Raw genomic sequence first — 25,737 nt, 5'->3', positions numbered from 1 at the left:
CTTCCTCTTTTCTCCTTGTCAAATGGAAACATGCTTACAAAACTTATATAGGCGTACATGTGTGCCACACTCAGCCTGCTAACTCCACCTAGGCATACACTCAAGCGCTACACAATCCACTAACAACTTGACCTGATGTTCTCGTCGCCCATGCGGCTTGGATGCGCCGCTACTACAACACGTAAGAAAAAGACAGAACATATATATCATAAAGATGCTATAAAGGAAATAGGTAATAGTATGCAACACATAATAAAGCTCAAATATCTGTATCTCACGGCCCACCATCATCAAGCTAGCCTCATTTTTAGCAGGAGTTGTGTGATGTAACATGATAACATTAGGACAAAGCTACATGGTAAAAAAAAGGGGGCACAGGGGACATAGAATGAAGTAGTTCATATCTCATCAACACTACAGTGCAGTCATCCTATTAGAATCAAGATACCCTACTGGTCTTCAAGGAACACTGAACGAACAAAACAGAGCCTTTCATGTAGATACTTCAACAGAGTACTAACCATTTCCATGGAAACTAAGCTCGGACGATGAAGGCGAAAGGGTCCCTCACAGAGAAATTAGATCCTCTTTTAAAGTTCTGTAACTCAGATGGTTCTTTTCCTTCAGCATACGCTCCCTCAGTCAGCAGAAGTGAGCAGCATGTACTGGCCCATTTTGCAGCAAACAAAGGCTCTAATTTGGAGTTGGCCTCTGTCATCGATTTGAAGGTTCGTTTGGGATACACAATCACCAGCTTCGTCAGCATCGGCGCACTCTCCAGGATGAACTGGAGGAAGGAAAGCTCACTCTGATCCCCATGAAAATTATGGAAGATCATCAGCTTAATGTGTGATTGGACACATTCGATGGCACCGGCCTCCTTCCAGAACTCGAGGTTGAAGTTGCCAGTGGGCTCAGCAGTTTTCTTGGACTGTGATTTGATTAAATCAAGCAAATTTCAGAGATTGACTGATGGTGTAGCAGTAGCAGCAGTATGTATGATGCTAATTCATGCGTGAAGATGCAAAATTATTGCCAAGTGAAGTGAGGTCTCACTCTCACCTCAATATGCAGCCTCTCAACAGCGGGAAAACATCTGAGAAAGGCAGGCAGCAGCTTCACATCGTCGCCAATGCCGAAACGCACTCTTAAGCCAAGGATCTTCACAGTTGGGACCATGGTGGTTGGACTCGCCCTTGTCTCAGCCTGAAAAATTTCACGCAGTGGCATCGATAATGTGCACAAGTACAAGAATCGGAAAATCGAGACACGGGATTGATTAGATAACCTTGATGACGGTGTTGCCGACCTCCAGCGTGTAGAATTCCGGCTCCAAGTAGCCAAGTATGCTTAGCGCGGGAGCAGGCGCAATCTTGATCGTCATGTTTGATCTTTCGTTGGCCAACACTGACCAGATAATGAGACGCTCGAGGTGCGGCGCATACGCCAGGAGGATGTCCAGATCGGTGGCTGCGACGACCTGCACGCACCGGAGGCTGCGGCTGACGATGCAGAGGCGCTCGGTGAGCAAACTGGCTTGGATACACAGGATCTCCAGCGCGGGGCTCCTGGTGAGCACGAAGTCCATGTCTTTGCTGAAGATGACGACACTGCAGAGGCCGAGCTCACGGAGGTTGGGGAAGTTCACCGTGCGCGGGAGGCCGGCCGTGTCGGGGAACTTGAAGAGACCGAGGTAGAGGCGGGTGAGAGCGGGCATGCCGAAGAGGGCGGTGGGGAGTTCCAGGGCGAGCGGGAAGGGGCGGTTGACGAGGACGAGATCCTGGACGCCCTTGACGGCGAGGGTCTGGAGCCAGCGCGCGAGCAGGCTGGGGAACTCGCCCAGGTAGCTGCAGGTGAGGTGGACGCAGCGGAAGGGCCCCGGATGCGCGGCGAGGACGCGGGACACATTGGCGGTGACGCGGCGCGCCTCCGTGCGCGCGACCTCCCTCGCCGAGGCGGCGGCGGGGGCGAGGAAGTGGGAGTCGACGAGGACGAGCGGGGCTCTGCGCCAGAGCTCGCGCCAGCGCGTGGCGAGCACGGCGGTGCGCGCGGCGTCCTTGTCGGGGAGGCGGGAGACGATGTCGCGGAGGAGCGCGTAGGGGAGGGCGCTGACGCGGTCGACGCCGTCGTTGGGGAGGAAGGCGCGGAGGGTGGCGCGGCGGGAGACGGGCGGGTCGGGGAGGACGACGTGGATGTAGCCGAGGATGCGGCCGACGAGCGCCTCTTGGTCCTGCGGGTCCTCGCCGCGGACCCGTAAGAGTGCCTCCGTGACGCGGTCCATGGGGACGGGCGGCGCAGGGGAGCCCATGGCCGCCGCCGCCGACGAGGAGGATGAGGAGGTTCTTGGGGATTTGGGGTTTTGAGCGCCTGAGAAAAGAATGCGCTTTTTTGGTTGGGAGAAAGGAGACGAGTAGTGGTTGGACAGTCAGGGTCAAGCTGTGTAGCTCGTTGGTAGGACCATGAGTCAGCACTCAGCACTGGATCATACCAAGTCCCATTTGCTCTGTACATTTCGTGCAATGGCCACTTAATTTTTGAACTTCAAATATCACATCAAGTTTTAATGGCTTAAAATCTCTAACAAATGACCTAAATATGGGCTAGGTGATGTAAAAGCTGATTTTTACATCACATGTACCCGAAAATGTTGTTTCAACATATGATGGTGACATATATGGTGATGTAGAGAACTGGGTGCTAATTGTAGCAAGGCTTGCGAGTGCAGAGTTAGCCCCCGAGTTCAAGTCTTAAGGTAGACCGAATTAAATGGGATGTTATTAGGCGTGTATGATTTCGCTGCTGGTGAAATTTCATCATCTATCTAACAATATATAGCCAAGGAAGGGAATCTTCCCCGTTGGTCAACGTTTATATGGTGATGTAAAAAAAATTACATCATGATGTATAACTTGGTCCAAGTTATCTAAATATACATCACTAGGAGTGGTGACGTATCCTATTTTTCATCGTCATGCATAGCCCAGCCGCAAGGGAGGGAGGTGGCCGGTTGGGCCCTACAAGGCCCATGCCCCCCTCCCACCCCCACCCCACACACACAAAAGCCCATGGGTGGCCGCCCACTTAATGGGATCTCCTCCGGGAGGAGCCTAGTAAGGTGGGTTGCATCTTTTTATCATTAAATAAATATATAATTAATATCAATTCACTTAATTATATGACATGATCGTAGCTAACATCCTCTTTAAAAAGAGAGAATCACATCTAGTGACTTTTAGTAGTGACCATCACAGTAGCCAGATTGACTTCATCATCTCAAGGAGAGAAGACAGGAGTGTGTGCCTAGATTGTAAGGTGATACCTGGAGAGAGTGCTGTCCATCAGCATAAGCTTGTGGTGGTTGACTTCCGATTTCGACTTCGTGTCCATCGGGATAAGCGTGTGAAAGTCGCTAGAACGAGTGATGGAAGCTCAAGAGGGAGGTAGATCAGACGTTCAAGGAGAGGGTCATTAAGGAGGGCCCTTGGGAGGAAAGAGGTGATGCGGACAACATGTGGATGAAGATAGCGACTTGTATTCGTAAGGTGGCCTCAGAGAAGTTTGGAGTGTCCAGGGGAAGTAGAAGCGAAGTTAGGGATACCTGGTGGTGGAACACTGATGTCCATAAGGCTATTAATGAGAAGAAAGATTGTTTCAGACGCATGTACCTGGATAGGAGTGCAGATAACATGGAGAAGTACAAGATGGCAAAGAAGGCCGCAAAGCGAGCTGTGGGTGAAGTAAGGGGTCAGGCATATGACGACCTCTACCAACGGTTAGACACGAAGGAAGGCGAAAAGGACATCTATAGGATGGCCAAGATACGAGAGAGGAAGACGAGGGATGTTGACCAAGTCAAATGCATCAAGGACGGAGCAGACCAGCTCCTGGTGAAGGACAAGGAGATTAAGCATAGATGGTGGGAGTACTTCAACGGACTGTTCAATGGGGAAACTAAGAGCTCTACCATTGAACTGGACAACTCCTTCCGATGATACCAGTAGGCATTTTGTGCGGCGAATCCAGGAGTCTAAGGTCAAGGAGGCATTGAGAAGGATGAAGGGAGGCAAGACAATGGGCCCTGATTGTATCCCCGTTGAGGTGTGGAGAGGCCTCGGAGACATAGCAGTTCAGGGTGGGCATTCGGTTTTAACCGAAATTTCGGTTCGGTTTTTGCGGTTTTTGAACAAATTCGGTTTTCAAAAATGGTAACCGAAATTGGCATGAAAATTTAGGAAACCGAAGATTCGGTTAACCGACAAATTCGGTTCGGTTTTCGGTTAAAACCGAATGAACCTACTCACTTGAACAAATAGTAGGCATCACCGAAGAAAGCAAATAGTGATTGACATATCAACACAAAAAACATCAACTGCGCAAGAAATCGACAAATAAGCACCAATCATGGAGGGATGCTATTTGGTAGGCTGCGGCACTCGTGGTACAGGTGCATCACTCGTGAGCGATTAAAAGGGGTAGCTAAGACTTCGAGCGACGTGTTCTATTATGTATGCTTCACGCTATATTCAGAAAAAGCTAGTACATCAAAGACCAAAGTCATACATTGAATAAACAATTTTTGGAACATCAAACGCAATTGGGCTTCTATGGAATATCGGTTTATGCACAAATTGATGGTAGGTTACTCAATTCGGTCTATTCGGTCTTGTTCGGTTGGTGGGGCTAAAAACCGAATTCTACCAAATTTAATTCGGTTAGTATAAATGGAAACCGAGAAAATAGCGGTTAATGAAAAAAACCGAGATTTCAGTTAGTTCGGTTTCGGCTTTGGTTCGGTTTTCGGTTTCACGGTTTTTATGCCCACCCTGAATAGCAGTATTATGGCTAACTAAGCTCTTCAACTCCATTTTTCGGACAAACAAGATGCCAGAAGAATGGAGACGCGGTATATTAGTACCAATCTTCAAGAACAAAGGGGATATTCAGAGTTGTACTAACTACCATGGAATTAATCTTATGAGCCATACAATGAAGCTATGGGAGAGAGTCATTGAGCACCGTGATGGCGTGTAAGACACACGTCCGTTGGGAACCCCAAGAGGAAGGTGTGATGTGTACAGCGACAAGTTTTTCCTCAGTAAGAAACCAAGGTTATTGAACCAGTAGGAGTCAAGGAGCACGTGAAGGTTGTTGGTGGCGGAGTGTAGTGCAGCGCAACACCAGGGATTCCGGCGCCAACGTGGAACCTGCACAACACAATCAAAGTACTTTGCCCCAACGTAACAGTGAGGTTGTCAATCTCACCGGCTTGTCGTAAACAAAGGATTAGATGTATAGTGTGGAAGATGATGTTTGTTTGCGAAGAACAGTAAAGAACAAGTATTGCAGTAGATTGTATTTCAGATGTAAAGAATGGACCGGGGTCCACAGTTCACTAGTGGTGTCTCTCCGATAATAAATAGCATGTTGGGTGAACAAATTACAGTTGGGCAATTGACAAATAAAGAAGGCATAACAATACACATACATATATCACGATGAGTATTATGAGATTTAATCAGGGCATTACGACAAAGTACATAGACCGCTATCCAGCATGCATCTATGCCTAAAAAGTCCACCTTCAGGTTATCATCCGAACCCCTTCCAGTATTAAGTTGCAAACAACAGACAATTGCATTAAGTATGGTGCGTAATGTAATCAACACAAATATCTTTAGACAAAGCATCGATGTTTTATCCCTAGTGGCAACAGCACATCCACAACCTTAGAACTTTCTGTCACTGTCCTGCATTCAATGGAGGCATGAACCCACTATCGAGCATAAATACTCCCTCTTGGAGTTACAAGTATCAACTTGGCCGGAGCCTCTACTAGCAACGGAGAGCATGCAAGAACATAAACAACACATATATGATAGATTGATAATCAACTTGACATAGTATTCAATATTCATCGGATCCCAACAAACACAACATGTAGCATTACAAATAGATGATCTTGATCATGATAGGCAGCTCACAAGATCTAACATGATAGCACAATGAGGAGAAGACAACCATCTAGCTACTGCTATGGACCCATAGTCCAGGGGTGAACTACTCACACATCAATCCGGAGGCGATCATGGTGATGAAGAGACCTCCGGGAGATGATTCCCCTCTCCGGCGAGGTGCCGGAGGCGATCTCCTGAATCCCCCGAGATGGGATTGGCGGCGGCGGCGTCTCTGGAAGGTTTTTCGTATCGTGGTTCTCGGTACTGGGGTTTTCGCGACGAAGGCTTTAAGTAGGCGGAAGGGCGGAGTCGGAAGAGGCATGGGGGCCCCTCACCATAGGGCGGCGCGGGGCCCACCCTGGCCGCGCCGGCCTATGGTGTCGGCGCCCCGTGGCCCCACTTCGTTTCTCTCTCGGTCTTCTGGAAGCTTCGTGGAAAAAATAAGACCCTGGGCGTTGATTTCGTCCAATTCCGAGAATATTTCCTTTGTAGGATTTCTGAAACCAAAAACAGCAGAAAACATCAATCGGCTCTTCGACATCTCGTCAATAGGTTAGTGCCGGAAAATGCATAAATATGACATAAAGTGTGTATAAAGCATGTGAGTATCATCATAAAAGTAGCATGGAACATAAGAAATTATAGATACGTTTGAGACGTATCAAGCATCCCCAAGCTTAGTTCCTACTTGCCCTCGAGTAGGTAAACGATAACAAGGATAATTTCTGAAGTGACATGCTATGATAATCTTGATCAATACTATTTTAAAGCATATGAGATGAATGCAGCAATTCGAAGCAATGGTAAAGACAATGAGTAAACAAATGAATCATATATCAAAAACTTTTCATGAATAATACTTTCAAGATAAGCATCAATAAGACTTGCATAAGAGTTACTCATAAAGCAATAGATTCTTAGTAGAGAGCTTTGAAACAACACAAAGGAAGATATAAGTTTCAGCGGTTGCTTTCAACTTCAACATGTATATCTCATGGATAATTGTCAACACAAAGTAATATAACAGGTGCAATAGGTAAACATGTAAGAATCAATGCACACAGTTCACACAAGTGTTTGCTTCTAAGATAGAAAGAAGTAGGTAAACTGACTCAACATAAAGTAAAAGATAGGCCCTTCGCAGAGGGAAGCATGGATTACTATTTTTGTGCTAGAGCTTTTCATTTTGAAAACATAGAAACAATTTTTTCAACGGTAGTAATAAATCATATGTGTTATGTATAAGATATCCTATAAGTTGCAAGCCTCATGCATAGATTACCAATAGTGCTCGCACGTTGTCCTAATTAGCTTGGATTAACATGGATTATCATTGCATAACATATGTTTCAACCAAGTGTCACAAAGGGGTACCTCTATGCCGCCTGTACAAAGTTCTAAGGAGAAAGTTCGCATTGGATTTCTCGCTTTTTGATTATTCTCAACTTAGACATCCATACCGGGACAACATAGACAACAGATAATGGACTCCTCTTTAATGCATAAGCATTCAACAACAGATAAAATTCTCATAAGAGATTGAGGATTGATTGTCCAAACTGAAACTTCCACCATGGATCATGACTTTAGTTAGCGGCCCAATGTTCTTCTCTAACAATATGCATACTCAAACCATTTGATCATGAAAATCGCCCTTACTTCAGACAAGACGAACATGCATAGAAACTCACATGATATTCAACAAAGGTGTAATAGTTGATGGCGTCCCCAGAAACATGGTTACCGCTCAACAAGCAACTTATTAAGAAATAAGACACATAAGTACATATTCTTCACCATAATAGTTTTTAAGGCTATTTTCCCATGAGCTATATATTGCAAAGACAAAGGATAGAATTTTTAAAGGTAGCACTCAAGTAATTTACTTTGGAATGGCAGAGAAATACCATGTAGTAGGTAGGTATGGTGGACACAAATGACATGGTTTTTGTCATAAGGATTTGGATGCACGAGAAGAATTCCCTCTCAATACAAGGCTAGGCTAGCAAGGTTGTTTGAAGCAAACTCAAGTGAAAAACGATGCAGCAAAACTCACATATGAACATATTGTAAGCATTATAAGACTTTACATCGTCTCCTTGTTGTTTAAACACCTTAACCAGACAATATCTAGACTCTAGAGACCAATCATGCAAACCAAATTTTAACAAGCTCTATGTAGTTCTTCATTAATGGGTGCAAAGTACATAATGCAAGAGCTTAAAAATGATCTATATGAGTACAACAATTGCCAAGTATCAAATTATTCAAGACATTATACCAATTACCACATGCAGCATTTTCTGTTTCCAACCATATAACAATGAACGAAGCAGTTTCAACCTTCGCCATGAACATTAAGAATAAAGCTAAGAACATATGTGTTCATACGAAACAGAGGAGCGTGTCTCTCTCCCAAACAAAGAATGCTAGGATCCGATTTTATTCAAAAAAAAAAATAGACGCTCCAAGTAAAGCACATAAGATGTGACGGAATAAAAATATAGTTTCACTAGAGGTGACCTGATAAGTTGTCGATGAAGAAGGGATGCCTTGGGCATCCCCAAGCTTAGATGCTTGAGTCTTCTTAAAATATGCAGGGATGAACCACGGGGGCATCTCCAAGCTTAGACTTTTCACTCTTCTTGATCATATTGTATCATCCTCCTCTCTTGACCCTTGAAAACTTCCTCCACACCAAACTCAAAACAAACTCATTAGAGGGTTAGTGCATAATTGAAAATTCATATATTCAGAGGTGACATAATCATTCTTAACACTTCTGTACATTGCACAAAGCTACTGAAAGTTAATCGAACAAAGAAATCCATCAAACATAGCAAAATAGGCAATGCGAAATAAAAGGCAGAATCTGTCAAAACAGAACAGTCCGTAAAGACGAATTTTTCAGGGGCACTTAACTTGCTCAGATGAAAATTCCTAAATTGAATGAAAGTTGCGTACATATCTGAGGATCACGCACGTAAATTGGCAGATTTTTCTAAATTACCTACAGAAGGGGCTGCTCAATTTCTTGACAGTAAGAAATCTGTTTCTGCGTAGTAATCCAAATCTAGTATTGACTTTGCTATCAAAGACTTTACTTGGCACAACAATGCGATAAAATAAAGATAAGGAGAGGTTGCTACAGTAGTAACAACTTCCAAGACTCAAATATAGAACAAAAGTGCAGAAGTAAAATAATGGGTTGTCTCCCATAAGCGCTTTTCTTTAACGCCTTTCAGCTAGGCGCGGAAAGTGTGAATCAAGTATTATCAAGAGATGAAGCATCAACATCATAATTTTCACAATTTGTCACATTAGGTATCTTAGATGCTCCATTATCCATAGTGGTACTAAGGGCTTTGTCAATTTTAGGCCTATAATAATTTTTTGGCTTAGGCACTTTAGAGACATACATGAACTTTTGCTTCTTATCCACATAGGATTTCTCCTTAAACTTAAGAGAAGAAAAGGTTGAACCCAAGGTTCCCATAGCTTCTTCTAGTTCACTAATCCTATGGGTTCGATTATCATGAGTAGCACAAGTTTCTAAAACGGCAATTCTCTCATTAATTCCACTTAGAGTTTTATCAAGTTTATCAGCGTTATTAAGTAGTATTCCCAATTTAGTCTCAACACTTGGAAGATTTTTCTCTATGACCTCCAACTTTTTCATGACATCTTCAAGAAATATTTCAATTTTAGCTTCATTAACAGGTGGTATTCCAACTAGACTCTCAATAATGCAACTAGCTTCTAAAGCAGGAGTTCCTAAGAAATTACCTCCCGCAAGAGTATCAAGAACATACCTATTCCAGCTAGAGATACCAACATAAAAGTTCATAAGTAGTATAATAGTGGAGTGTTTCTTAATGCACCTATGATGAGCATCACTAATTCTATACCAAGCATCTTTAAAACTTTCTCCCCCTTGTTGCTTAAACGAACGGACTTCAACTTCAGGATTACTCATTTTAGCGGTAGTAAATAAAGCAAACTAAATAAAGTAAATGCAAGTAACTAAATTTTTTGTGTTTTTAATATGGAGAACAAGACAATAAGTAAAGTAAAACTAGCAACTAATTTTTTTGTGTTTTTGATATAATAAGCAAACAAAGCAGTAAAATAAAGTAAAGTAAAGCAAGACAAAAAAACAAAGTAAAGAGATTGGATGTGGGAGACTCCCCTCTTGTAGCGTGTCTTGATCTCCCCGGCAACGGCGCCAGAAAACTTTCTTGATGGCGTGTAAGACACACGTCCGTTGGGAACCCCAAGAGGAAGGTGTGATGTGTACAGCGACAAGTTTTCCCTCAGTAAGAAACCAAGGTTATCGAACCAGTAGGAGTCAAGGAGCACGTGAAGGTTGTTGGTGACGAGTGTAGTGCAGCGCAACACCAGGGATTCCGGCGCCAACGTGGAACCTGCACAACACAATCAAAGTACTTTGCCCCAACGTAACAGTGAGGTTGTCAATCTCACCGGCTTGCTGTAATCAAAGGATTAGATGTATAGTGTGAAAGATGATGTTTGTTTGCGAAGAACAGTAAAGAACAAGTATTGCAGTAGATTGTATTTCAGATGTAAAGAATGGACCGGGGTCCATAGTACACTAGTGGTGTCTCTCCGATAAGAAATAGCATGTTGGGTGAACAAATTACAGTTGGGCAATTGACAAATAAAGAAGGCATAACAATGCACATACATATATCACGATGAGTACTATGAGATTTAATCGGGGCATTACGACAAAGTACATAGACCGCTATCCAGACATGCATCTATGCCTAAAAGTCCACCTTCAGGTTATCATCCGAACCCCTTCCAGTATTAAGTTGCAAACAACGAGACAATTGCATTAAGTATGGTGCATAATGTAATCAACACAAATATCCTTAGACAAAGCATCGATGTTTTATCCCTAGTGGCAACAAGACATCCACAACCTTAGAACTTTCTCGTCACTATCCCGGATTCAATGGAGGCATGAACCCACTATCGAGCATAAATACTCCCTCTTGGAGTTACAAGTATCAACTTGGCCGAGCCTCTACTAGCAACGGAGAGCATGCAAGAACATAAACAACACATATATGATAGATTGATAATCAACTTGACATAGTATTCAATATTCATCGGATCCCAACAAACACAACATGTAGCATTACAAATAGATGATCTTGATCATGATAGGCAGCTCACAAGATCTAACATGATAGCACAATGAGGAGAAGACAACCATCTAGCTACTGCTATGGACCCATAGTCCAGGGGTGAACTACTCACACATCAATCCGGAGGCGATCATGGTGATGAAGAGACCTCCGGGAGATGATTCCCCTCTCCGGCAGGGTGCCGGAGGCGATCTCCTGAATCCCCCGAGATGGGATTGGCGGCGGCGGCGTCTCTGGAAGGTTTTTCGTATCGTGGTTCTCGGTACTGGGGTTTTCGCGACGAAGGCTTTAAGTAGGCGGAAGGGCGGAGTCGGAAGAGGCACGGGGGCCCCACACCATAGGGCGGCGCGGGGCCCACCCTGGCCGCGCCGGCCTATGGTGTCGGCGCCCCGTGGCCCCACTTCGTTTCTCCCTCGGTCTTCTGGAAGCTTCGTGGAAAAATAAGACCCTGGGCGTTGATTTCGTCCAATTCCGAGAATATTTCCTTTGTAGGATTTCTGAAACCAAAAACAGCAGAAAACAGCAACTGGCTCTTCGGCATCTCGTCAATAGGTTAGTGCTGGAAAATGCATAAATATGACATAAAGTGTGTATAAAATATGTGAGTATCATCATAAAAGTAGCATGGAACATAAGAAATTACAGATACGTTTGAGACGTATCACACCGCTGACGAATGACAAGCGAGACCAAAAATCATTTTGGTTTCATGCGTGGGAGGTTGACCATGCAAGCCATCTTCTTGGTACGACAACTGATGGAGAGATACAAGGAGCAAAAGAAGGACTTGCATATGGTGTTCATAGACTTGGAGAAGGCCTACGATAAGATACCGTGACACGTCATGTGGTGGGCCTTGGAGAAACACAAAATCCCAGCAAAGTACATCACCCTCATCAAAGACATGTACGATAATGTTGTGACAAGTGTTCGAACAAGAGATGGCGATACCGATGACTTCCCGATTAAAATAAGACTACACCAAGGGTCATCTTTGATCCCTTATCTATTTCATTTGGTGATGGATGAGGTCACAAGGGATATACAAGGAGATATCCCATGGTGTATGCTCTTTGCGGATGATGTGGTCCTAATCGATGATAGTCGAACGGGGGGTAGGAAGTTAGAACTATGGAGACAAACTTTGGAATCGAAAGGTTTTAGACTTATTAGAACTAAAAGTGAGCACATGATGTGTGGTTTTAGTACTACTAGGCACGAGGAGGAGGAGGTTAGCCTGGATGGGCAGGTGGTGCCTTAGAAGGACACATTTCGATACTTGGGGTCAATCATGCACAAGATGGAGATATTATGAAGATGTGAACCACCGGATCAAAGCTAGATGGATGAAGTGGCGCCAAGCTTCTGGCACTCTTTATGATAAGATAGTGCCACAAAAGCTAAAAGGCAAGTTCTATAGGACGGCGGTTCGACCCGTAATGTTGTATGGCGCTGAGTGTTGGCCGACTGAAAGGCGGCATGTTCAACAGTTAGGTGTGGCGGAGATGTGCATGTTGATATGGATGTGTAGGCACACGAGGAAGGACCGAGTCCGGAATGATCATATACGATATAAAGTTGGGGTAGCACCGATTGCAGAGAAGCTTGTCCAACATCGTCTAAGATGGTTTTGGCATATTCAGCGCAGGCCTCCAGAAGCTCCGGTGCATAGTGGACGGCTAAAGCGTGCTGATAATGTCAAGAGAGGACGGGGTAGACCAAACTTGACATGGGAGGAGTCCGTAAAGAGAGATCTGAAGGACTGGAATATCACCAAAGAACTAGCCATGGAAAGAGCCACGTGGAAGCTTGCTATCCATGTGCCAGAACCATGAGTAGGTTACAAGATCTTATGGGTTTCACCTCTAGCCTACCCCAAATTGTTTGGAAATAAAGGCTTTGTTGTTGTACTTAATTAATACATAATACACATTATTTAATTCCTGATGATCCGAGGCACCTCTCGAACCACTCTGAACATCTTTGAATTCTCTCGGAACCCTTTCAGGTTCTCTCTTCTCTATTCTCCGGTGTTTTCAATGAATCCAAAACAATCTTAAGTTTCGTTGAACCCTTAAGTGTGTTTCCCTACGATTCGAGAACGGCACAGACATGATCGAGACGCCTCTCAGATCAATGATCACCTGGGTGTCTTGGAGAACAATAATGACCCATGTGTATTCTACGAAGATATGATCATCGTTTGAACCGCAAACATCGAGTCATATTCCCTTTGTTACTTCGATACTAGACTTGTCCAAGATGTGATCATTGGTATCATCATATACCTAATTCGATCTCGTTACCGACAAGGCTATTCAACTCGTTCCTGTGTGATTCCATCCTCATGACATAGCAATGTGTTGCAACTTGGATGTACTCTCACCGAATGGGCCCTCAGTATCTTCTGTCATGTGGATGAACAAATCATGTTATTGACACATACACCTCAACCCATCTCTTTGGAATACCTCAGAAGCACCTTTATGACCACCCTGTTACGGTGTGGCAGTTGATGTCTAAGCAGCCGCCGGTGATAGTGATTAGATATGGTCTCATGGTCTAATGATTAGGTCACAACATTTATGTTAGTATAGCAACGTGAACTTTCTGACTCAAGACCACCCAAATCCATATAGGCTCAAGAAAGGAGCAAAACTATGAATCACCCCTACGAGTCGTCCCACGGAAAACTGTTTCTGAGTGGGGTAAAAGGCCAAAAGAAGCAGAAATGGAGCGTATATAAATTGTTACATAGGACATTTCACGTGTTGCAATACGTATATTGGGAATGTCCATCATATCATTCACCTAATGATATGACTCCATTGTCAATGACGTGTGTCCATGATAGGAAAACCTCGATCATCAATTGGCCTCAATGAACTAGTTTGCGTATGCTCACTTGGGACCCTAGTTTGTTTACAATACCATACGTGCATTAATGTTTCCGATTAATGCAATTATATCATGGCACGAAACATATATGAACTATGGATATATAACAATAAACGTTATTTATTATTTACCTCTAGGGCACCATATCCAATAAAAAACAACATTTCATACCTAGTGTTTGTTACTTTACTTACATTTCTCTCTAGGCTGCCGCTATACATGATCCATCCCTCGCCACGTTCCCTAGCTATTAAAACTCTAGCCATCATAGACTTCAACGCAACACACAAAATCTACAAAGCTTCCATATCCATCCGAGGAACCTCTTCTCTCGGTCTCCATCAAAGATGGAGTCCACCGGCTCATGCACCCACAGACATCTCCCTGCAGTGGTTGGCCACTATAGACTTCAACCAAACACACAAGATCTCCAAAGCTTCCAGATCCATCCAAGGAGCCTCTTCTCTTGGTCTCCATCTCCAAATGGAGTCCACCGGCGCATGCATCCGTCGACACGTCACTGCAATCGATAGCTATCCATGACGAGGAAAACAAGCTAGCATGGCAGATCCAACATCGTCTCGTGCACCGTTATTGCCATCCAACAAGGAGGTAGAGGAGATGATCCCCAAGGCAACATTCAAGTACTGCGCGCACGTTCAATACATGCAGGCGCGGGTCGGGCACCAGAAGGTGCGTAGTGTGGCTAGCAAAAATGAAGCTACAGGGTGACAAAAGTTCAGAACTGTAGCTAACAAAAATTAAGCTACAAGGTGGCAAAAGTTGGGAAAGTGCGACAACATTTTCTGTGTGAGGATGGCGTCTCTTAAGTCTGATATCTCAAGCTGTTGTTAAATATTAATGTAGGATATCATTTCCTCTAAAACAAAACATCAACTAAATCAATTGTTTTCTCCACAACTAGCAATTTTGTTTTATGTGCAAATGACAAAAGACAATCTTGGTTGTCCGATTGACACTCTGGTGTGTGACTGATACATGAACATTGTCTTCGTTGTTTCCTTCTGCGACTGACACGTATGGCTTCACCAGTTTCTTTGGGGGGCAACTTGGAATGGAATTTTCATGTTCTGAAACATTGTATTAACTGATTGGTTGTGGTAGCTCAGATATATAGCTCCAACAAGAGATTTTCCATCCAATACATTCAACCAAAGTACAGATGGGTCCCCAACAAGCATGGACGATCCCTCCTTTTCACCTATGAGAGTAATGCTTATTGAATAAAACTCACCACTCATTAGCTTTTGATAGGGATACACTGTATATTGGAGCTTTTATTTGTGGGTAACTTTGTTACGAACTCTAAAATAACACTTCATCCATAATGATTGTGACCTTTCAGAATTGTTACTTGCACACTTATTTTGGTCATTCCATCGTATCCGCTTCAAGGAGCCAATCGAAATAAAACACTGTCAACCTCTTCCTCTTACACGCCACAAACAAGATACATAAGCAAACCTGGTCACTGGAATAAGCTTTCTAGGCGTCGGTGGATGCGTCCGTTGATGAAATTTTCGGGCAGGACGGTGGAGGCGGACACCATGCACCGTCCCACAACCATACATAGCCAGTAGGCTTCTGCCGAGTGGCTGCCTTATTGAGGAGAGCAATGGCTACTGCAAGATATACTCTATCGCTATAGCTATACTTCAACATGTGCTTCTAGATAGATGTCGGTTTACAAAGTATTTGGTCGAACTTCTCGGTGTGTATTTGTTCAACAAAATCATAAATCTTTGACAGCTAAGATATGAAAAACTATTCATGTTTGGTTCGCAACAAATTAGATGCCTTTTGAAGGAGTCAAACTGAAAAACAAATCTCCCCTTGGTCTTGTCAGTGAACATATTAATTGTCGCCAGTTTTACTTGGCATCACTGCACCACATTTAACACATTCATATGACTCTGGTACCAAATCTGTGAACGACTCAGGACCAAATCTGGGACGCGCAACATCTTTCAGAATATCGCCCATTGGGTTTGCACCTACTCCACCAGACAACCGCAAAACAAAAACAAAAATGTTTAAGATCATGCTGAGCTGAGAAAATTAAGGTGTGCCCCCAAAGTAACTGATTAAAGAAGAGCATCGAGAGAATCACTGGAAAAAAACGAGAACCATAATTAATACTTGAGGGGGCATGTTCAGACCAGTATGTGAAAGAGTGATTATATGCCAGCGACAGAAAATGGTTCAAGTGTGTATCACATAAAATAAATACTTACATCAACTATTGAGTACATATTATACTTGCAGAAGTAAAAGTCTAATGACTGATAAACTTAGAATCACAACGCCATGAGTATCTCACCTGAAAAGGAACAATGACTCTTAACCTCTTGTTGCTGATCTCTTGAAGAATTTTGTCAAGAAGCAGTAGTTGGCTACTTGCATTAGTCATATCAGGATTTTTGACAAGTGAAGTTTCCAGACATTCAAGAGGGAGATAAGGGCAATTACAGCACTGTTACATAACGACAATAACAGATCAAAGTCAATAACAGTGTCAATATCTTTGCAGAAACAATTATGTGTAATGTACATTGCAAGCATGAATAGTTGCACAGTAAACCTTTGAAGAGACCAGTTAATGTCACAAATTGCTTCAACTCTATCAGTTTTCCTGAGGATGGATGAATTTGAAAGCAGTATGGAACAATATCTACCTAGTTGCACTTGTGAAATGTAAGCAGGAATCCATGCTCCAGAAATTTTGAGGAATATGCTTTCTGCTCGTATGCAATATGATGTGCAAAACTTAATTTTGACATCTCAAGGGCATCAACAGTTTCAACGTAACTGCTATTGTGCTTCTCTCCAGAATTAAGTAAAGCTAACAGGTTCATGTACGGATCATGGCTATGGTTTGAAGTTTGATAGAGGAGCTGAAAAGTGTGTTTTCCCTTGCAGGGATTGGAGGTAGCAGCCATGAGGAAGGAGGAACTGGAGTGGTTGTCGAACAACGAAGTGTTCCCATGGGCAGAGACCACTAAATGGCTACACACACCCACACCACCCATTTTTGCTTACAAGACACTCCCTTAAAAAGCACATGACAAAAAACCGCCTTGCCTAAAAGTGTTTTATTACTTTAATTTGATGTCTAGCTAGTCCATTTCGGAAGAAAAAAAAAGATTTAGGTAGTCTGCCGCTGTACATGACCCATCCGTTGTCGGGCTCCCTAGCTATTAAAACCCTGGACACTATAGACATCAACAAAGCACACAAGATCCAAACCATCCAGATCTATCAAGGAACCTCTTCTCCTGATCTCCATCTTTAAACAGAGTCGGCCAGCTCATGCACTGCCTACACGTCCCTGCAGTCGCTGGCCATCCGTGACAAGGAAACAAGCTAGCGCGGAAGAGCCCAACGTCATCTCGCGCACCGTCATCGGCTTCCAACGAGAACGAGATGCAGGAGATTATCCCTGAGGCAGCGTTCAACTGCAGGTAGTGCCCGCGCACATTCATGTCAGTGCGGGCATGGGGCAGGCACCAGAAATTGCACAGGCACCTGCGCCAGGTCCACCAGAACCACTGAACCACGTGCGGCTACCAAAATGAAGCTAAAGGGTGGCAAAAGTTCGGAAGTGTGACTAACAAAAGTGGAGCTACAGGGCGCAAAAAGTTGGGGAGGTGTGACTAACATTTTTTGTGTACGATTTTACATCGTACCACGCCAATTTCTGGGACCCACTTTTTTAGGGAATTTCTGGAATACAATGTTCAAAACTTAATTTTGATATCTCAAGGGCATCAGCAGACAGCAGTGCCAGCGTAACTGTTATTATCTCTCTCCTGAATTAAGTAAAGCTAACAGGTCCATGTACTGACCATCTGCCGTGGCAGGGATTGGAGGTGACCGCCGCCCTGCCGCTTGGCAGCGCGCGCGGGGGGGGGGGGGGGGGGGGAACAGGGGCGGCCAGGGAAGACCATGTTCCCGTCAGCGGGAAAGATAGTGGTGGCGGCCCGGCACACTCGACAAAGGGGCTACAGCGGGGTGGGAGACGACACCGTGGAGCCTAGCTCCCACACTGCCAGGCAGCAGAGTGGCAGAGTGCATCCGAGGAGACACCGCAGTAGCGGCTGGGGGCGGACAGGCTTTGCACGTTGTGCAACGCGTACGGCATGCGGTTCAGGACCAGCAGCTACTCCTCGAGTACCAGCCGGCGAACAACCCCACCTTCTCCCTACAGCAACACTCCAACTCTGACAGACGCATCTTGGAGATGTACCGCCTTAGCGAGGACGGCGACGCCTCGACCGCCAGCCATGCCACCGCCAGGGCGCGCCGGGCCTCGCCACCAAAGGCAAGGCGGCGACGCCACCGTTGGCAGAAGGCCCGTGTCAAGCCCTAGCATAGCGCGAGCTGCTTCCCCTCAGTGATGACGGAGGATCAATGAATTAATGGAGACATGGAGCGAGTGACTGGAGATTCTAGCTATGATCAGCAAACGCTGTAGCTCCTTAACTTGATCCAATTTTCTTCTTCTCTGATCGATTTCCATTTTGTGAGGACATCAATAGGATTTAGGGGTTTAAGAATAAATTAGCTCAGGGACATTATCCTGAAAAATAGCAAGATTTGCCATGCTTGTTCAACCGTAGAAAGCAGAGTTGTTGATAGTTACCTTAACTGGGGTCTAGAGAGCTCACAACCAACACTATGAATTTTGTAGAAACTAGAAACTTGCTCGAGCTGTTCCAGCTATGTTGGAGCTGGGCGTTGATAACAATCAACTATAACTGCCTCCTGTCCAATGTGTGATATAGACTCAATGTCCTGTGTCATGGCAGAAAGATAACAATTAAATAGAAAACATAAACTTGAGCTGAGGTAGGGCCTAGATGTGTCATGTCAATATGATATCAAGGTGAAGTTAATGTGCTCTAAATGTGTAAGCAGCATTTACTTGTGCTAAGAATAGCAGAGGACTATCAGCACTTACATGCACACCCACACAACAAGCACACAGACAAAAAGGTCACCTTGCCCAACCTTTCCCTCCTACAAGACAACATTACAGTATGCATCATTGCGATGCAGAGACTGGGGCAACCCATTTCGGAAAAAAAAAACAAGACAACATTACACAGTGTTTATTACTTAAGTTTCATTTCTCGCTAGTCTCCCACTGTACATGACCCATTACTCGCCGCTCTCCCTAGCTTTTAAACCCTGGCCAACGTAGACTTCAACAAAGCACACCAGATCTCCAAAGCATCCAGATCCATCAAGGAACCTCTTCTCTCGATATCCATCTCCAAATGGAGTCCACCGGCTCATGCACCCAGCGACACCTCCCTGCAGTTGCTAGCCATCTATGACGAGGAAAACAAGCTAGCACAGCAGAGCCCAGTGTCATCTCGCGCACTGCCATCAGCGTCCAACAAGGAGGTACAGGAGATGATTGCCAAGGCAACATTCAAGTGCAAGTACCATCCGCGCACGTTCAAGTACTTGAGGGCACAGGGCAGGCACCAGAAGGTGCACAGGCCACCAGAACCAGAACCAGGTGTGGCTAACAAAAATGAAGCTACAGGTACAGGGTGACAAAAGTTGGGAAGTGTGGCTAACAAAAATGAAGCTACAGGGTGGCAAAGGTAGGGAAATGTGGCTAACATTTTTTCTGTAAGATTCTGCATAGCACCATGCCAATTTTTGGAACTACTATTTTAGGAAATTTCTTGGACTACTTTTTTAGGGAATTTCTGGAACTACTAACAAACAAGATTTCAGCGGGGAAGCTCGAAAAGGAGAAAGCCTCTTCTTTTGTTGGAAGTGCTTTTTTGTGTACTACTATAAGACTTCATAGTTCCTACCTTATTATCAACAAGACAGATCCATGAGATTTGGACCAGGACTACAGGAGCTGGTTGACAGAATGTTTGCTTGGTATTTGTCCCACTCAATCCGTAAAGATTGGGCCAACCCTCCGTATCACAAAGTCCAAACAACTTTGACACATATGATCCATTCCGCTCTTAAAAATTCTCTCCCAAAACAAACTGATCAATAAAATTGCTTTGGTACATCCAGTCCTCACCGTCTATGATATGGGCAGGTCCATGCATCAGACAGTCCTGAAGGCTAACGTGAACCCGCTCTTCTTTATATGATTGTCAAAATCAGGATGGCACCTGTCTAGCAAGTCTCTGAAGTTTCTGAAGTGGGCATTTACAGGCCAGTAAATATATGTAGGGAGAGCATTAGTACTGAAGTTTCTGAAGCGGCTCACGGCTCCTTCTATAAGAATATGCCCAATGGTTAAACTTTATAGCATATCAAAAAGATTGTAGTCCACGTAATGAATTATAAAAATTACTAACAGTATATGCATATATCATTGAAGTTACTATTTCTCATCACACCATTCTTTAGTGGAATAGACGGCTGTTTTGCCGTTCACGGCTGTTCTCATGATTCTTTTAAAGTTCATCAGCCTCAAATATGTATGAACAGGGTAATGTTCATCAGATTGGAACACCTTTAATTGTCTTGAAGCTCGATCTTCTTTCTGAATGCTAATGAGTTGACCATATCCAAGCATGCTTTAGGCTAATACAACATTAAAACAGTATTGCAATAGAAACTGTAGAACCCCACTCCCATTTGGACAATGAAGATACATCTGCAATCAGGAGAATGACACGATCACACACCCAACTCCATTGGTGCATAAAAATGAGAAAGCACATGATGGATAAGGGACAAGAGAAAGCGCATGATGGATAAGGGACAAGGAAGCAAGCGTATAAAATGAATACAACATCTAACCATGTATATACTTCATAGTGATACCTGTTCAGAATAGATATGATAAATCGACGCACTTCTTAGTGATGATAGAAAACTTAGTCTGCAAAATAGTAAGGTCAACACAGAATCAACATGTATTCCAAATGTAAGACAAATATACAAGAAGCAGCAAGGATACTGAAGAAGGCTGTGTCTGCAATAATCGACGAGAAAAGTTAGTCCTTACCACTGTTTCTAAATGGTTCTACAGAGAACAAGGATGCTGACTGCTGCGTAGTGGCTGTTGTAGTGCCGCTGTAACTTCCAAGCTTTCGCTGATTCAGTCAAGGGCATGCTTCCATGACAGGTACTCAAATGTGAACCACCCATTCACAGGATGGCGTCATGATTGCACGTGATGAGTGCGGAGACAGTTTCTTGTGAAAGGTCTGCCATGAAGCATTCGGAAATACTACGGACTGGTATATCCCAGGCTGGATTTGATTAATCTACTGCCTAACAAACAAAGGACCTCCCACAGTGAAATAAGGTGGCTTGAATGCAGAGTGCATGCAACTTTCCTTTGCAGAGTTCCATAATACTACTTCCAATGATTGTTTGGCGTTATATGGTATGTAAATATATTTACATATACATGCGTGTAAAAGCTATAAACAATCCAGTTTTTCTAGAGTATACAAAGTAACACCTGCAGAAACATGACTTCCTAATATGCCTAAAATGAATGCAACCCTGAGCAATATTCCGAGTATCTACCGACAGTTTCAGGAGCTAACTTGAATTGAACCGAACAAATAAGCAAAATTATCAACAAAGTAAGCTCATTAAATATGGACTGAATTTTTACCATAGTACATGAACCCAACACACAGGACAACTTGTTGCACCCGTTGGCTTATGGTATAAAGCTATCCTCTCCAGTAAGATAAAAACCATAAGTGACTACAAAGCTTGGGGTTGTAGATGATTTGAAGTATTTCCTAGCAGCTAGAATGAAGTTATTCCTATTGCTCCGCATGACTACAACCCTCATATCATAACTAAGCCCTAATATGAGAAAAGACTAAACCCATCATCGCCATCTTGGTACTCTTCATGCACTTCCATTTTTCTATCAGCACTCAATTCCACAATTATCATGTCGAGAACTTCTTCGACATTGAAGTAATCGTAACTTACTTTCTCTTCTTTACGTAAAGCTTTCCCTTTTGGTTGGAATACTTCCACATTCTTGCGCTCCTCACGGACACTTGTCGAGTCGTTGCTCGCTTCTGTTTTGACCTCATGCACCACAGTCCCTGCAGATTCAGGCTCATCCTTCGCGTCTGACGTAAGAGAAGGAGGAGATTCCGATTCGTCCTTCCCATCGGCCGGATGTGACACAGCAGTTGGCCCGTTAGACATCAGCACTGGAGGCGCCGATGTGCAGCCAGAGTTAGCATCCGGTGAACGCTCCGAGAAGTTGACACGTGCCGTGGCGCCATACATCGCCCTTGCCGCCTCGTCGTACGCGTGTGCAGCTTCCACCGCAGTAGGGAACGATCCAAGCCACAGCCGGTTGCCACGGTTGGGCTCGCGGATCTCAGCCACCCATTTGCCCCACGTCCGCTGCCTCACGCCGCGGTACTTGCAATTTGAATTCTCCGGACCTCCTTTCCCTGCCATGCAGCCTTTCTTCGAGCCCTTGGCCGGCGCTTTCCGGGCTCCGTTCTCCTCCTGGAGCTTCTGGTTCTGCTCCTTCCACTTCTTGATGATTTCAGACACCGAGTCGGGGCCGGTGCTTCTCCTCCGCACTTTCTTCTTCCTGGACATCGAGGAAATTCATGTCACGAAGCCAGACAATGGAACATAGAAACTAAAACCATGTTTATCAGTCATGTAAATCTCAAACAAAGTCGAATTAGGACTGTTCTTGTTTCCTTAAAAAGAAAAAGAAAGGAGATTGTCACTCAGGGAGCAGCCCCAGTCCCAGAGAGATAGTTTTTGATGCTATGCACCAACTATTGTCCGGCCATGGCGTAAGCAATTGATGTCCACCGCCATGAACACGAGGAACTTCCGCATCGAATTCCGAGGATGGCAACGCCCACTCTAAATCTCACCGAACTCTTATCCCCAACCCAGAACGCTACAATAACCAGAACACTATTTCTGCAAAATACAGAGGATGACAGGCGAACGAGGTGAACTGAAGAACAGCCGCGAAGTTGTAGCGCGACAAACTAATCCGACACGCGACGCAGCAACAGAGCACGGGTAGCTCTAGCTTTATTTACACGAGCAGCAGCAAGAAGCAACCAAGCGCGGAGAGCCGCGTCAATTGCCATGCCGCGCCGCCGCCTCAGCCTCAGCAATGCCCACAGATTCGAGCACGGGAGAGAGAGAGATAGGCATAGAGATAGAAGCTGGTTCCGCTCACCTCTCCGGCGCGGAGCAATCTGCTCCACCTCCTCGCTTGCCATCCGCGGGGTCCATCGAGCCAGCAGAGATCTCCTCCGCCGCCTTCGATTCCCACTCTGCCGCCGCCGCGGCCGCCGCCGCCAAACCAGCCAGATCTCCCGTGGTCGGCCGGCGGTGGCGCCCGCGCCGGATCTCTCCGTCCTTGAGCTCGGCGCGGCGCGGCGCCTTGTGTCGGTGTCCGTCCCCCCTCCCGCTGCCGCCGCCCTCCTTCGGTTTTGACGTGGGGCGGGTCAACACGAGTGGCACGGCGGTCACCCGCTCCACTTCCACCCTGCTCCCGTTTTTAACTGTGCTCTGTCGTGCCGTGCTGTGCTGGCGCTACCCTCTCCTGCCACCGCCACCGCTAATGGCAAGTCATGACTCCTATCCAGTGGACACACCGACTCGATTCGGTGTGGATTTGCTGCCTCCTCCCTCACATAGTCACATCTTTGTGTGCGGATTTCAAATGGAATGAAATTTGAACGAATTCAGATGTTTTCCTTGAAAGGATAGTTTCAAATATTTTTCACATTTTCCATGAAAGTAATAATTTGGGTGTATTAGAGGAGAGTAGTGTCGGAAGAGCTAGGACACACGAGACTATCACGTTGAAATGGTGTGGTGTCGGTGGTCGTTGTTGAAAGACCGAGGACGCACGAGACTATCACTTACCAAGTGTAAATGGTGTGGTATCCGGTGTGAATCTATGTTTTGGTTGATTCGTCCTGGGTGCGACTAGTTTCAGAAGGATATGGTGGTTTTATTATGTTTGGACGCGACTAAGCATCACCCAAGAATAGAAAAGCACCCAATCACCGAATCGGGATTCGGGACCACTCCCGCTATTCGGCCCAAACTACCAATTAATTCTAGGGTCATAAGAAAAACGCCAGAAAAAGGTCCCACCATGCATCCGAGCGCTCCAAGGTCCACCTGCTGCCCCTTCCTTTTACATCTTGTCGTTTTCTTCCTCTAGACTATCCATGAATACATGTAGATATATAGAAACCCTATAACGTGTAAAACACAAGGAAAAAATACCTACCCGCTATATCGCCCCATGAAGGTCTACATCAATTTGATTAGAATAATTGTAGCAAAGATCTTAGGTGCACGAAGCAATAGCAACTACCCCTACGTAAATTTAGTTGCATTCATAAATCCCAGTTGTATTCAACAACAACAACAACAACAGTGAAACAACTTAGATAAAAAAAATCATATATCTTAAGTCCTTAACAACAAGAAGAGCATCAACAGAAAACCCCAAGTTTCATGCAACAAAGAAACTCCTTTTGAAAACAACCTCATATGCATATCGAAATCCTAGGTGTGACTACATTAGTTGCAGTTGTAACTACCTTAGTATGTGGTGCAACTGCAATAGGGTTAGGAATGACGGTTGGATGCCAAATGTTAATTTTTGTTGTATAAGGAAATGCTGAAATATCAATAAAAACTATCATCTATGGTATTTTGACGTGATAAAAATCATCTAAGACATTAACCACGTGTCTAGGCCAAAGGAGAATGGGAGGAGGGACTTCGGAAAGTTTAGCGGGCATCGCTTAGGGGGGACCTCGCCCATATGTACCGTCCGCCCGTATGCAGCACCAGGAGCTCCGCCTCGTTAAATACTTTCACCCCGCGCAGACGCAAGAGAGATGCAACATATACAGCTGCCATAAACATTGAAACACCACCCCTGGGATAGATCTGGATGAGGAACTTGGGAGAAGATATCATCCAGGCTGCTACACAGATCATTGGAGCACAAAGCATCATCCCCTCATCATCAACCGCTACATCTTCATCACTATCATCGATCCCATTCTTTTTTAACCATAGTTGTGATCTTGATTGCTATTGTGTAGACCTATAACACACGAGACTATCACGCAGCAGCGAAGCTAGGAGATAAAGCTATTGGTGTCAGCTTCATTACTTAGTGCTATTTGTTGAACTAATTAACAAAAATTAGCATTTCTAATGAAGATTTTGAAGAATTTCATGGCCCCAATGGTTGTACAGCAACTCCGCCTTTGATATCAAGTTCGAATGGTGTGGTATCCAGTGTGAACCTATGTTTTGTTGATTCGTCTTGGGTGTGACTAGTCCCATGAGGATATGGTGGTTTTATTGGGTTTGGACGGACTAAGCATCACCCAAGAATAGGAAAGCACCCAATCACCGAATCGGGACCACTCCCGCTATCCAGCCCAAACTACCAATTAATTCTGGGGTAATAAGAAAAACACCGGAAAAAGGCCCCACCATGCACCCCAGCGCTCCCAGGTCCACCCGCTGCCCCTTCCTTTTACATCTTGTCTTGTTCTTCATATAGACTATCCATGAATACATGTAGATATGTCGAAACTCGCGAACATGTAAAACACAAAGGAAAAAATGCATGCATGCTAGATCACCCAATGAAGGCCTGCATCGGTTTGATTAGGTATAGTTGTAGCAAAGATCCC

At 44.6% G+C, this 25,737-nt stretch overlaps 2 protein-coding genes and 1 long non-coding RNA gene across 4 annotated transcripts; all 3 read right to left on the bottom strand.

The window, feature by feature from the left end:
* Positions 1 to 202: 202 nt before the first annotated feature.
* LOC124667479 lies at positions 203 to 1,746 on the bottom strand. Its single transcript, XM_047204748.1, has 3 exons — positions 1,289 to 1,746; positions 1,063 to 1,206; positions 203 to 931 (listed from the first exon to the last, which is right to left on the bottom strand). The coding sequence occupies exons 1-3, from the start codon at positions 1,715 to 1,717 to the stop codon at positions 536 to 538; spliced, it is 969 nt and encodes a 322-aa protein (XP_047060704.1). The 5' UTR covers positions 1,718 to 1,746; the 3' UTR covers positions 203 to 535.
* Positions 1,747 to 15,698: 13,952 nt separating this feature from the next.
* Positions 15,699 to 18,896, bottom strand: LOC124665946. 2 transcript variants are annotated; one of them, XR_006990760.1, is made up of 3 exons: positions 18,690 to 18,896; positions 16,368 to 16,520; positions 15,699 to 16,156 (listed from the first exon to the last, which is right to left on the bottom strand). It is a non-coding gene; the product is annotated as an uncharacterized LOC124665946 (long non-coding RNA). The 2 variants fall into 2 exon arrangements; XR_006990759.1 differs by having other exon boundaries at positions 15,699 to 16,041.
* Positions 18,897 to 21,622: 2,726 nt separating this feature from the next.
* LOC124660812 (dehydration-responsive element-binding protein 2A-like) lies at positions 21,623 to 23,449 on the bottom strand. The gene is made up of 2 exons (XM_047198649.1): positions 23,238 to 23,449; positions 21,623 to 22,622 (listed from the first exon to the last, which is right to left on the bottom strand). Exons 1-2 carry the CDS (start codon positions 23,291 to 23,293, stop codon positions 21,866 to 21,868), a joined length of 813 nt encoding a protein of 270 aa, XP_047054605.1. The 5' UTR covers positions 23,294 to 23,449; the 3' UTR covers positions 21,623 to 21,865.
* Positions 23,450 to 25,737: the final 2,288 nt, after the last annotated feature.

This window comes from Lolium rigidum, chromosome 6, assembly GCF_022539505.1.
Source record: "Lolium rigidum isolate FL_2022 chromosome 6, APGP_CSIRO_Lrig_0.1, whole genome shotgun sequence".
NCBI classification, from domain to species: domain Eukaryota; kingdom Viridiplantae; phylum Streptophyta; class Magnoliopsida; order Poales; family Poaceae; genus Lolium; species Lolium rigidum.
The sequence above is the reverse complement of the archived record's forward strand: the minus strand, read 5'-3'. Positions and strand labels throughout refer to the sequence as shown.

What these genes read in the sequence shown, in the direction of transcription:
- LOC124667479 (XM_047204748.1), bottom strand. Translation starts at nt 1,717, where the DNA reads ATGCCCGCTCTCACCCGCCTCTACCTCGGTCTCTTCAAGTTCCCCGAC. An exon ending in TCGGCAACACCGTCATCAAG is followed by an intron (nt 1,207 to 1,288) that starts GTTATCTAATCA and finishes GAAATTTTTCAG; the next exon opens with GCTGAGACAAGGGCGAGTCC. An exon ending in TTGAGAGGCTGCATATTGAG is followed by an intron (nt 932 to 1,062) that starts GTGAGAGTGAGA and finishes ATCAAATCACAG; the next exon opens with TCCAAGAAAACTGCTGAGCC.
- LOC124660812 (XM_047198649.1), bottom strand. Translation starts at nt 23,293, where the DNA reads ATGGACCCCGCGGATGGCAAGCGAGGAGGTGGAGCAGATTGCTCCGCG. An exon ending in GATTGCTCCGCGCCGGAGAG is followed by an intron (nt 22,623 to 23,237) that starts GTGAGCGGAACC and finishes CTCGATGTCCAG; the next exon opens with GAAGAAGAAAGTGCGGAGGA.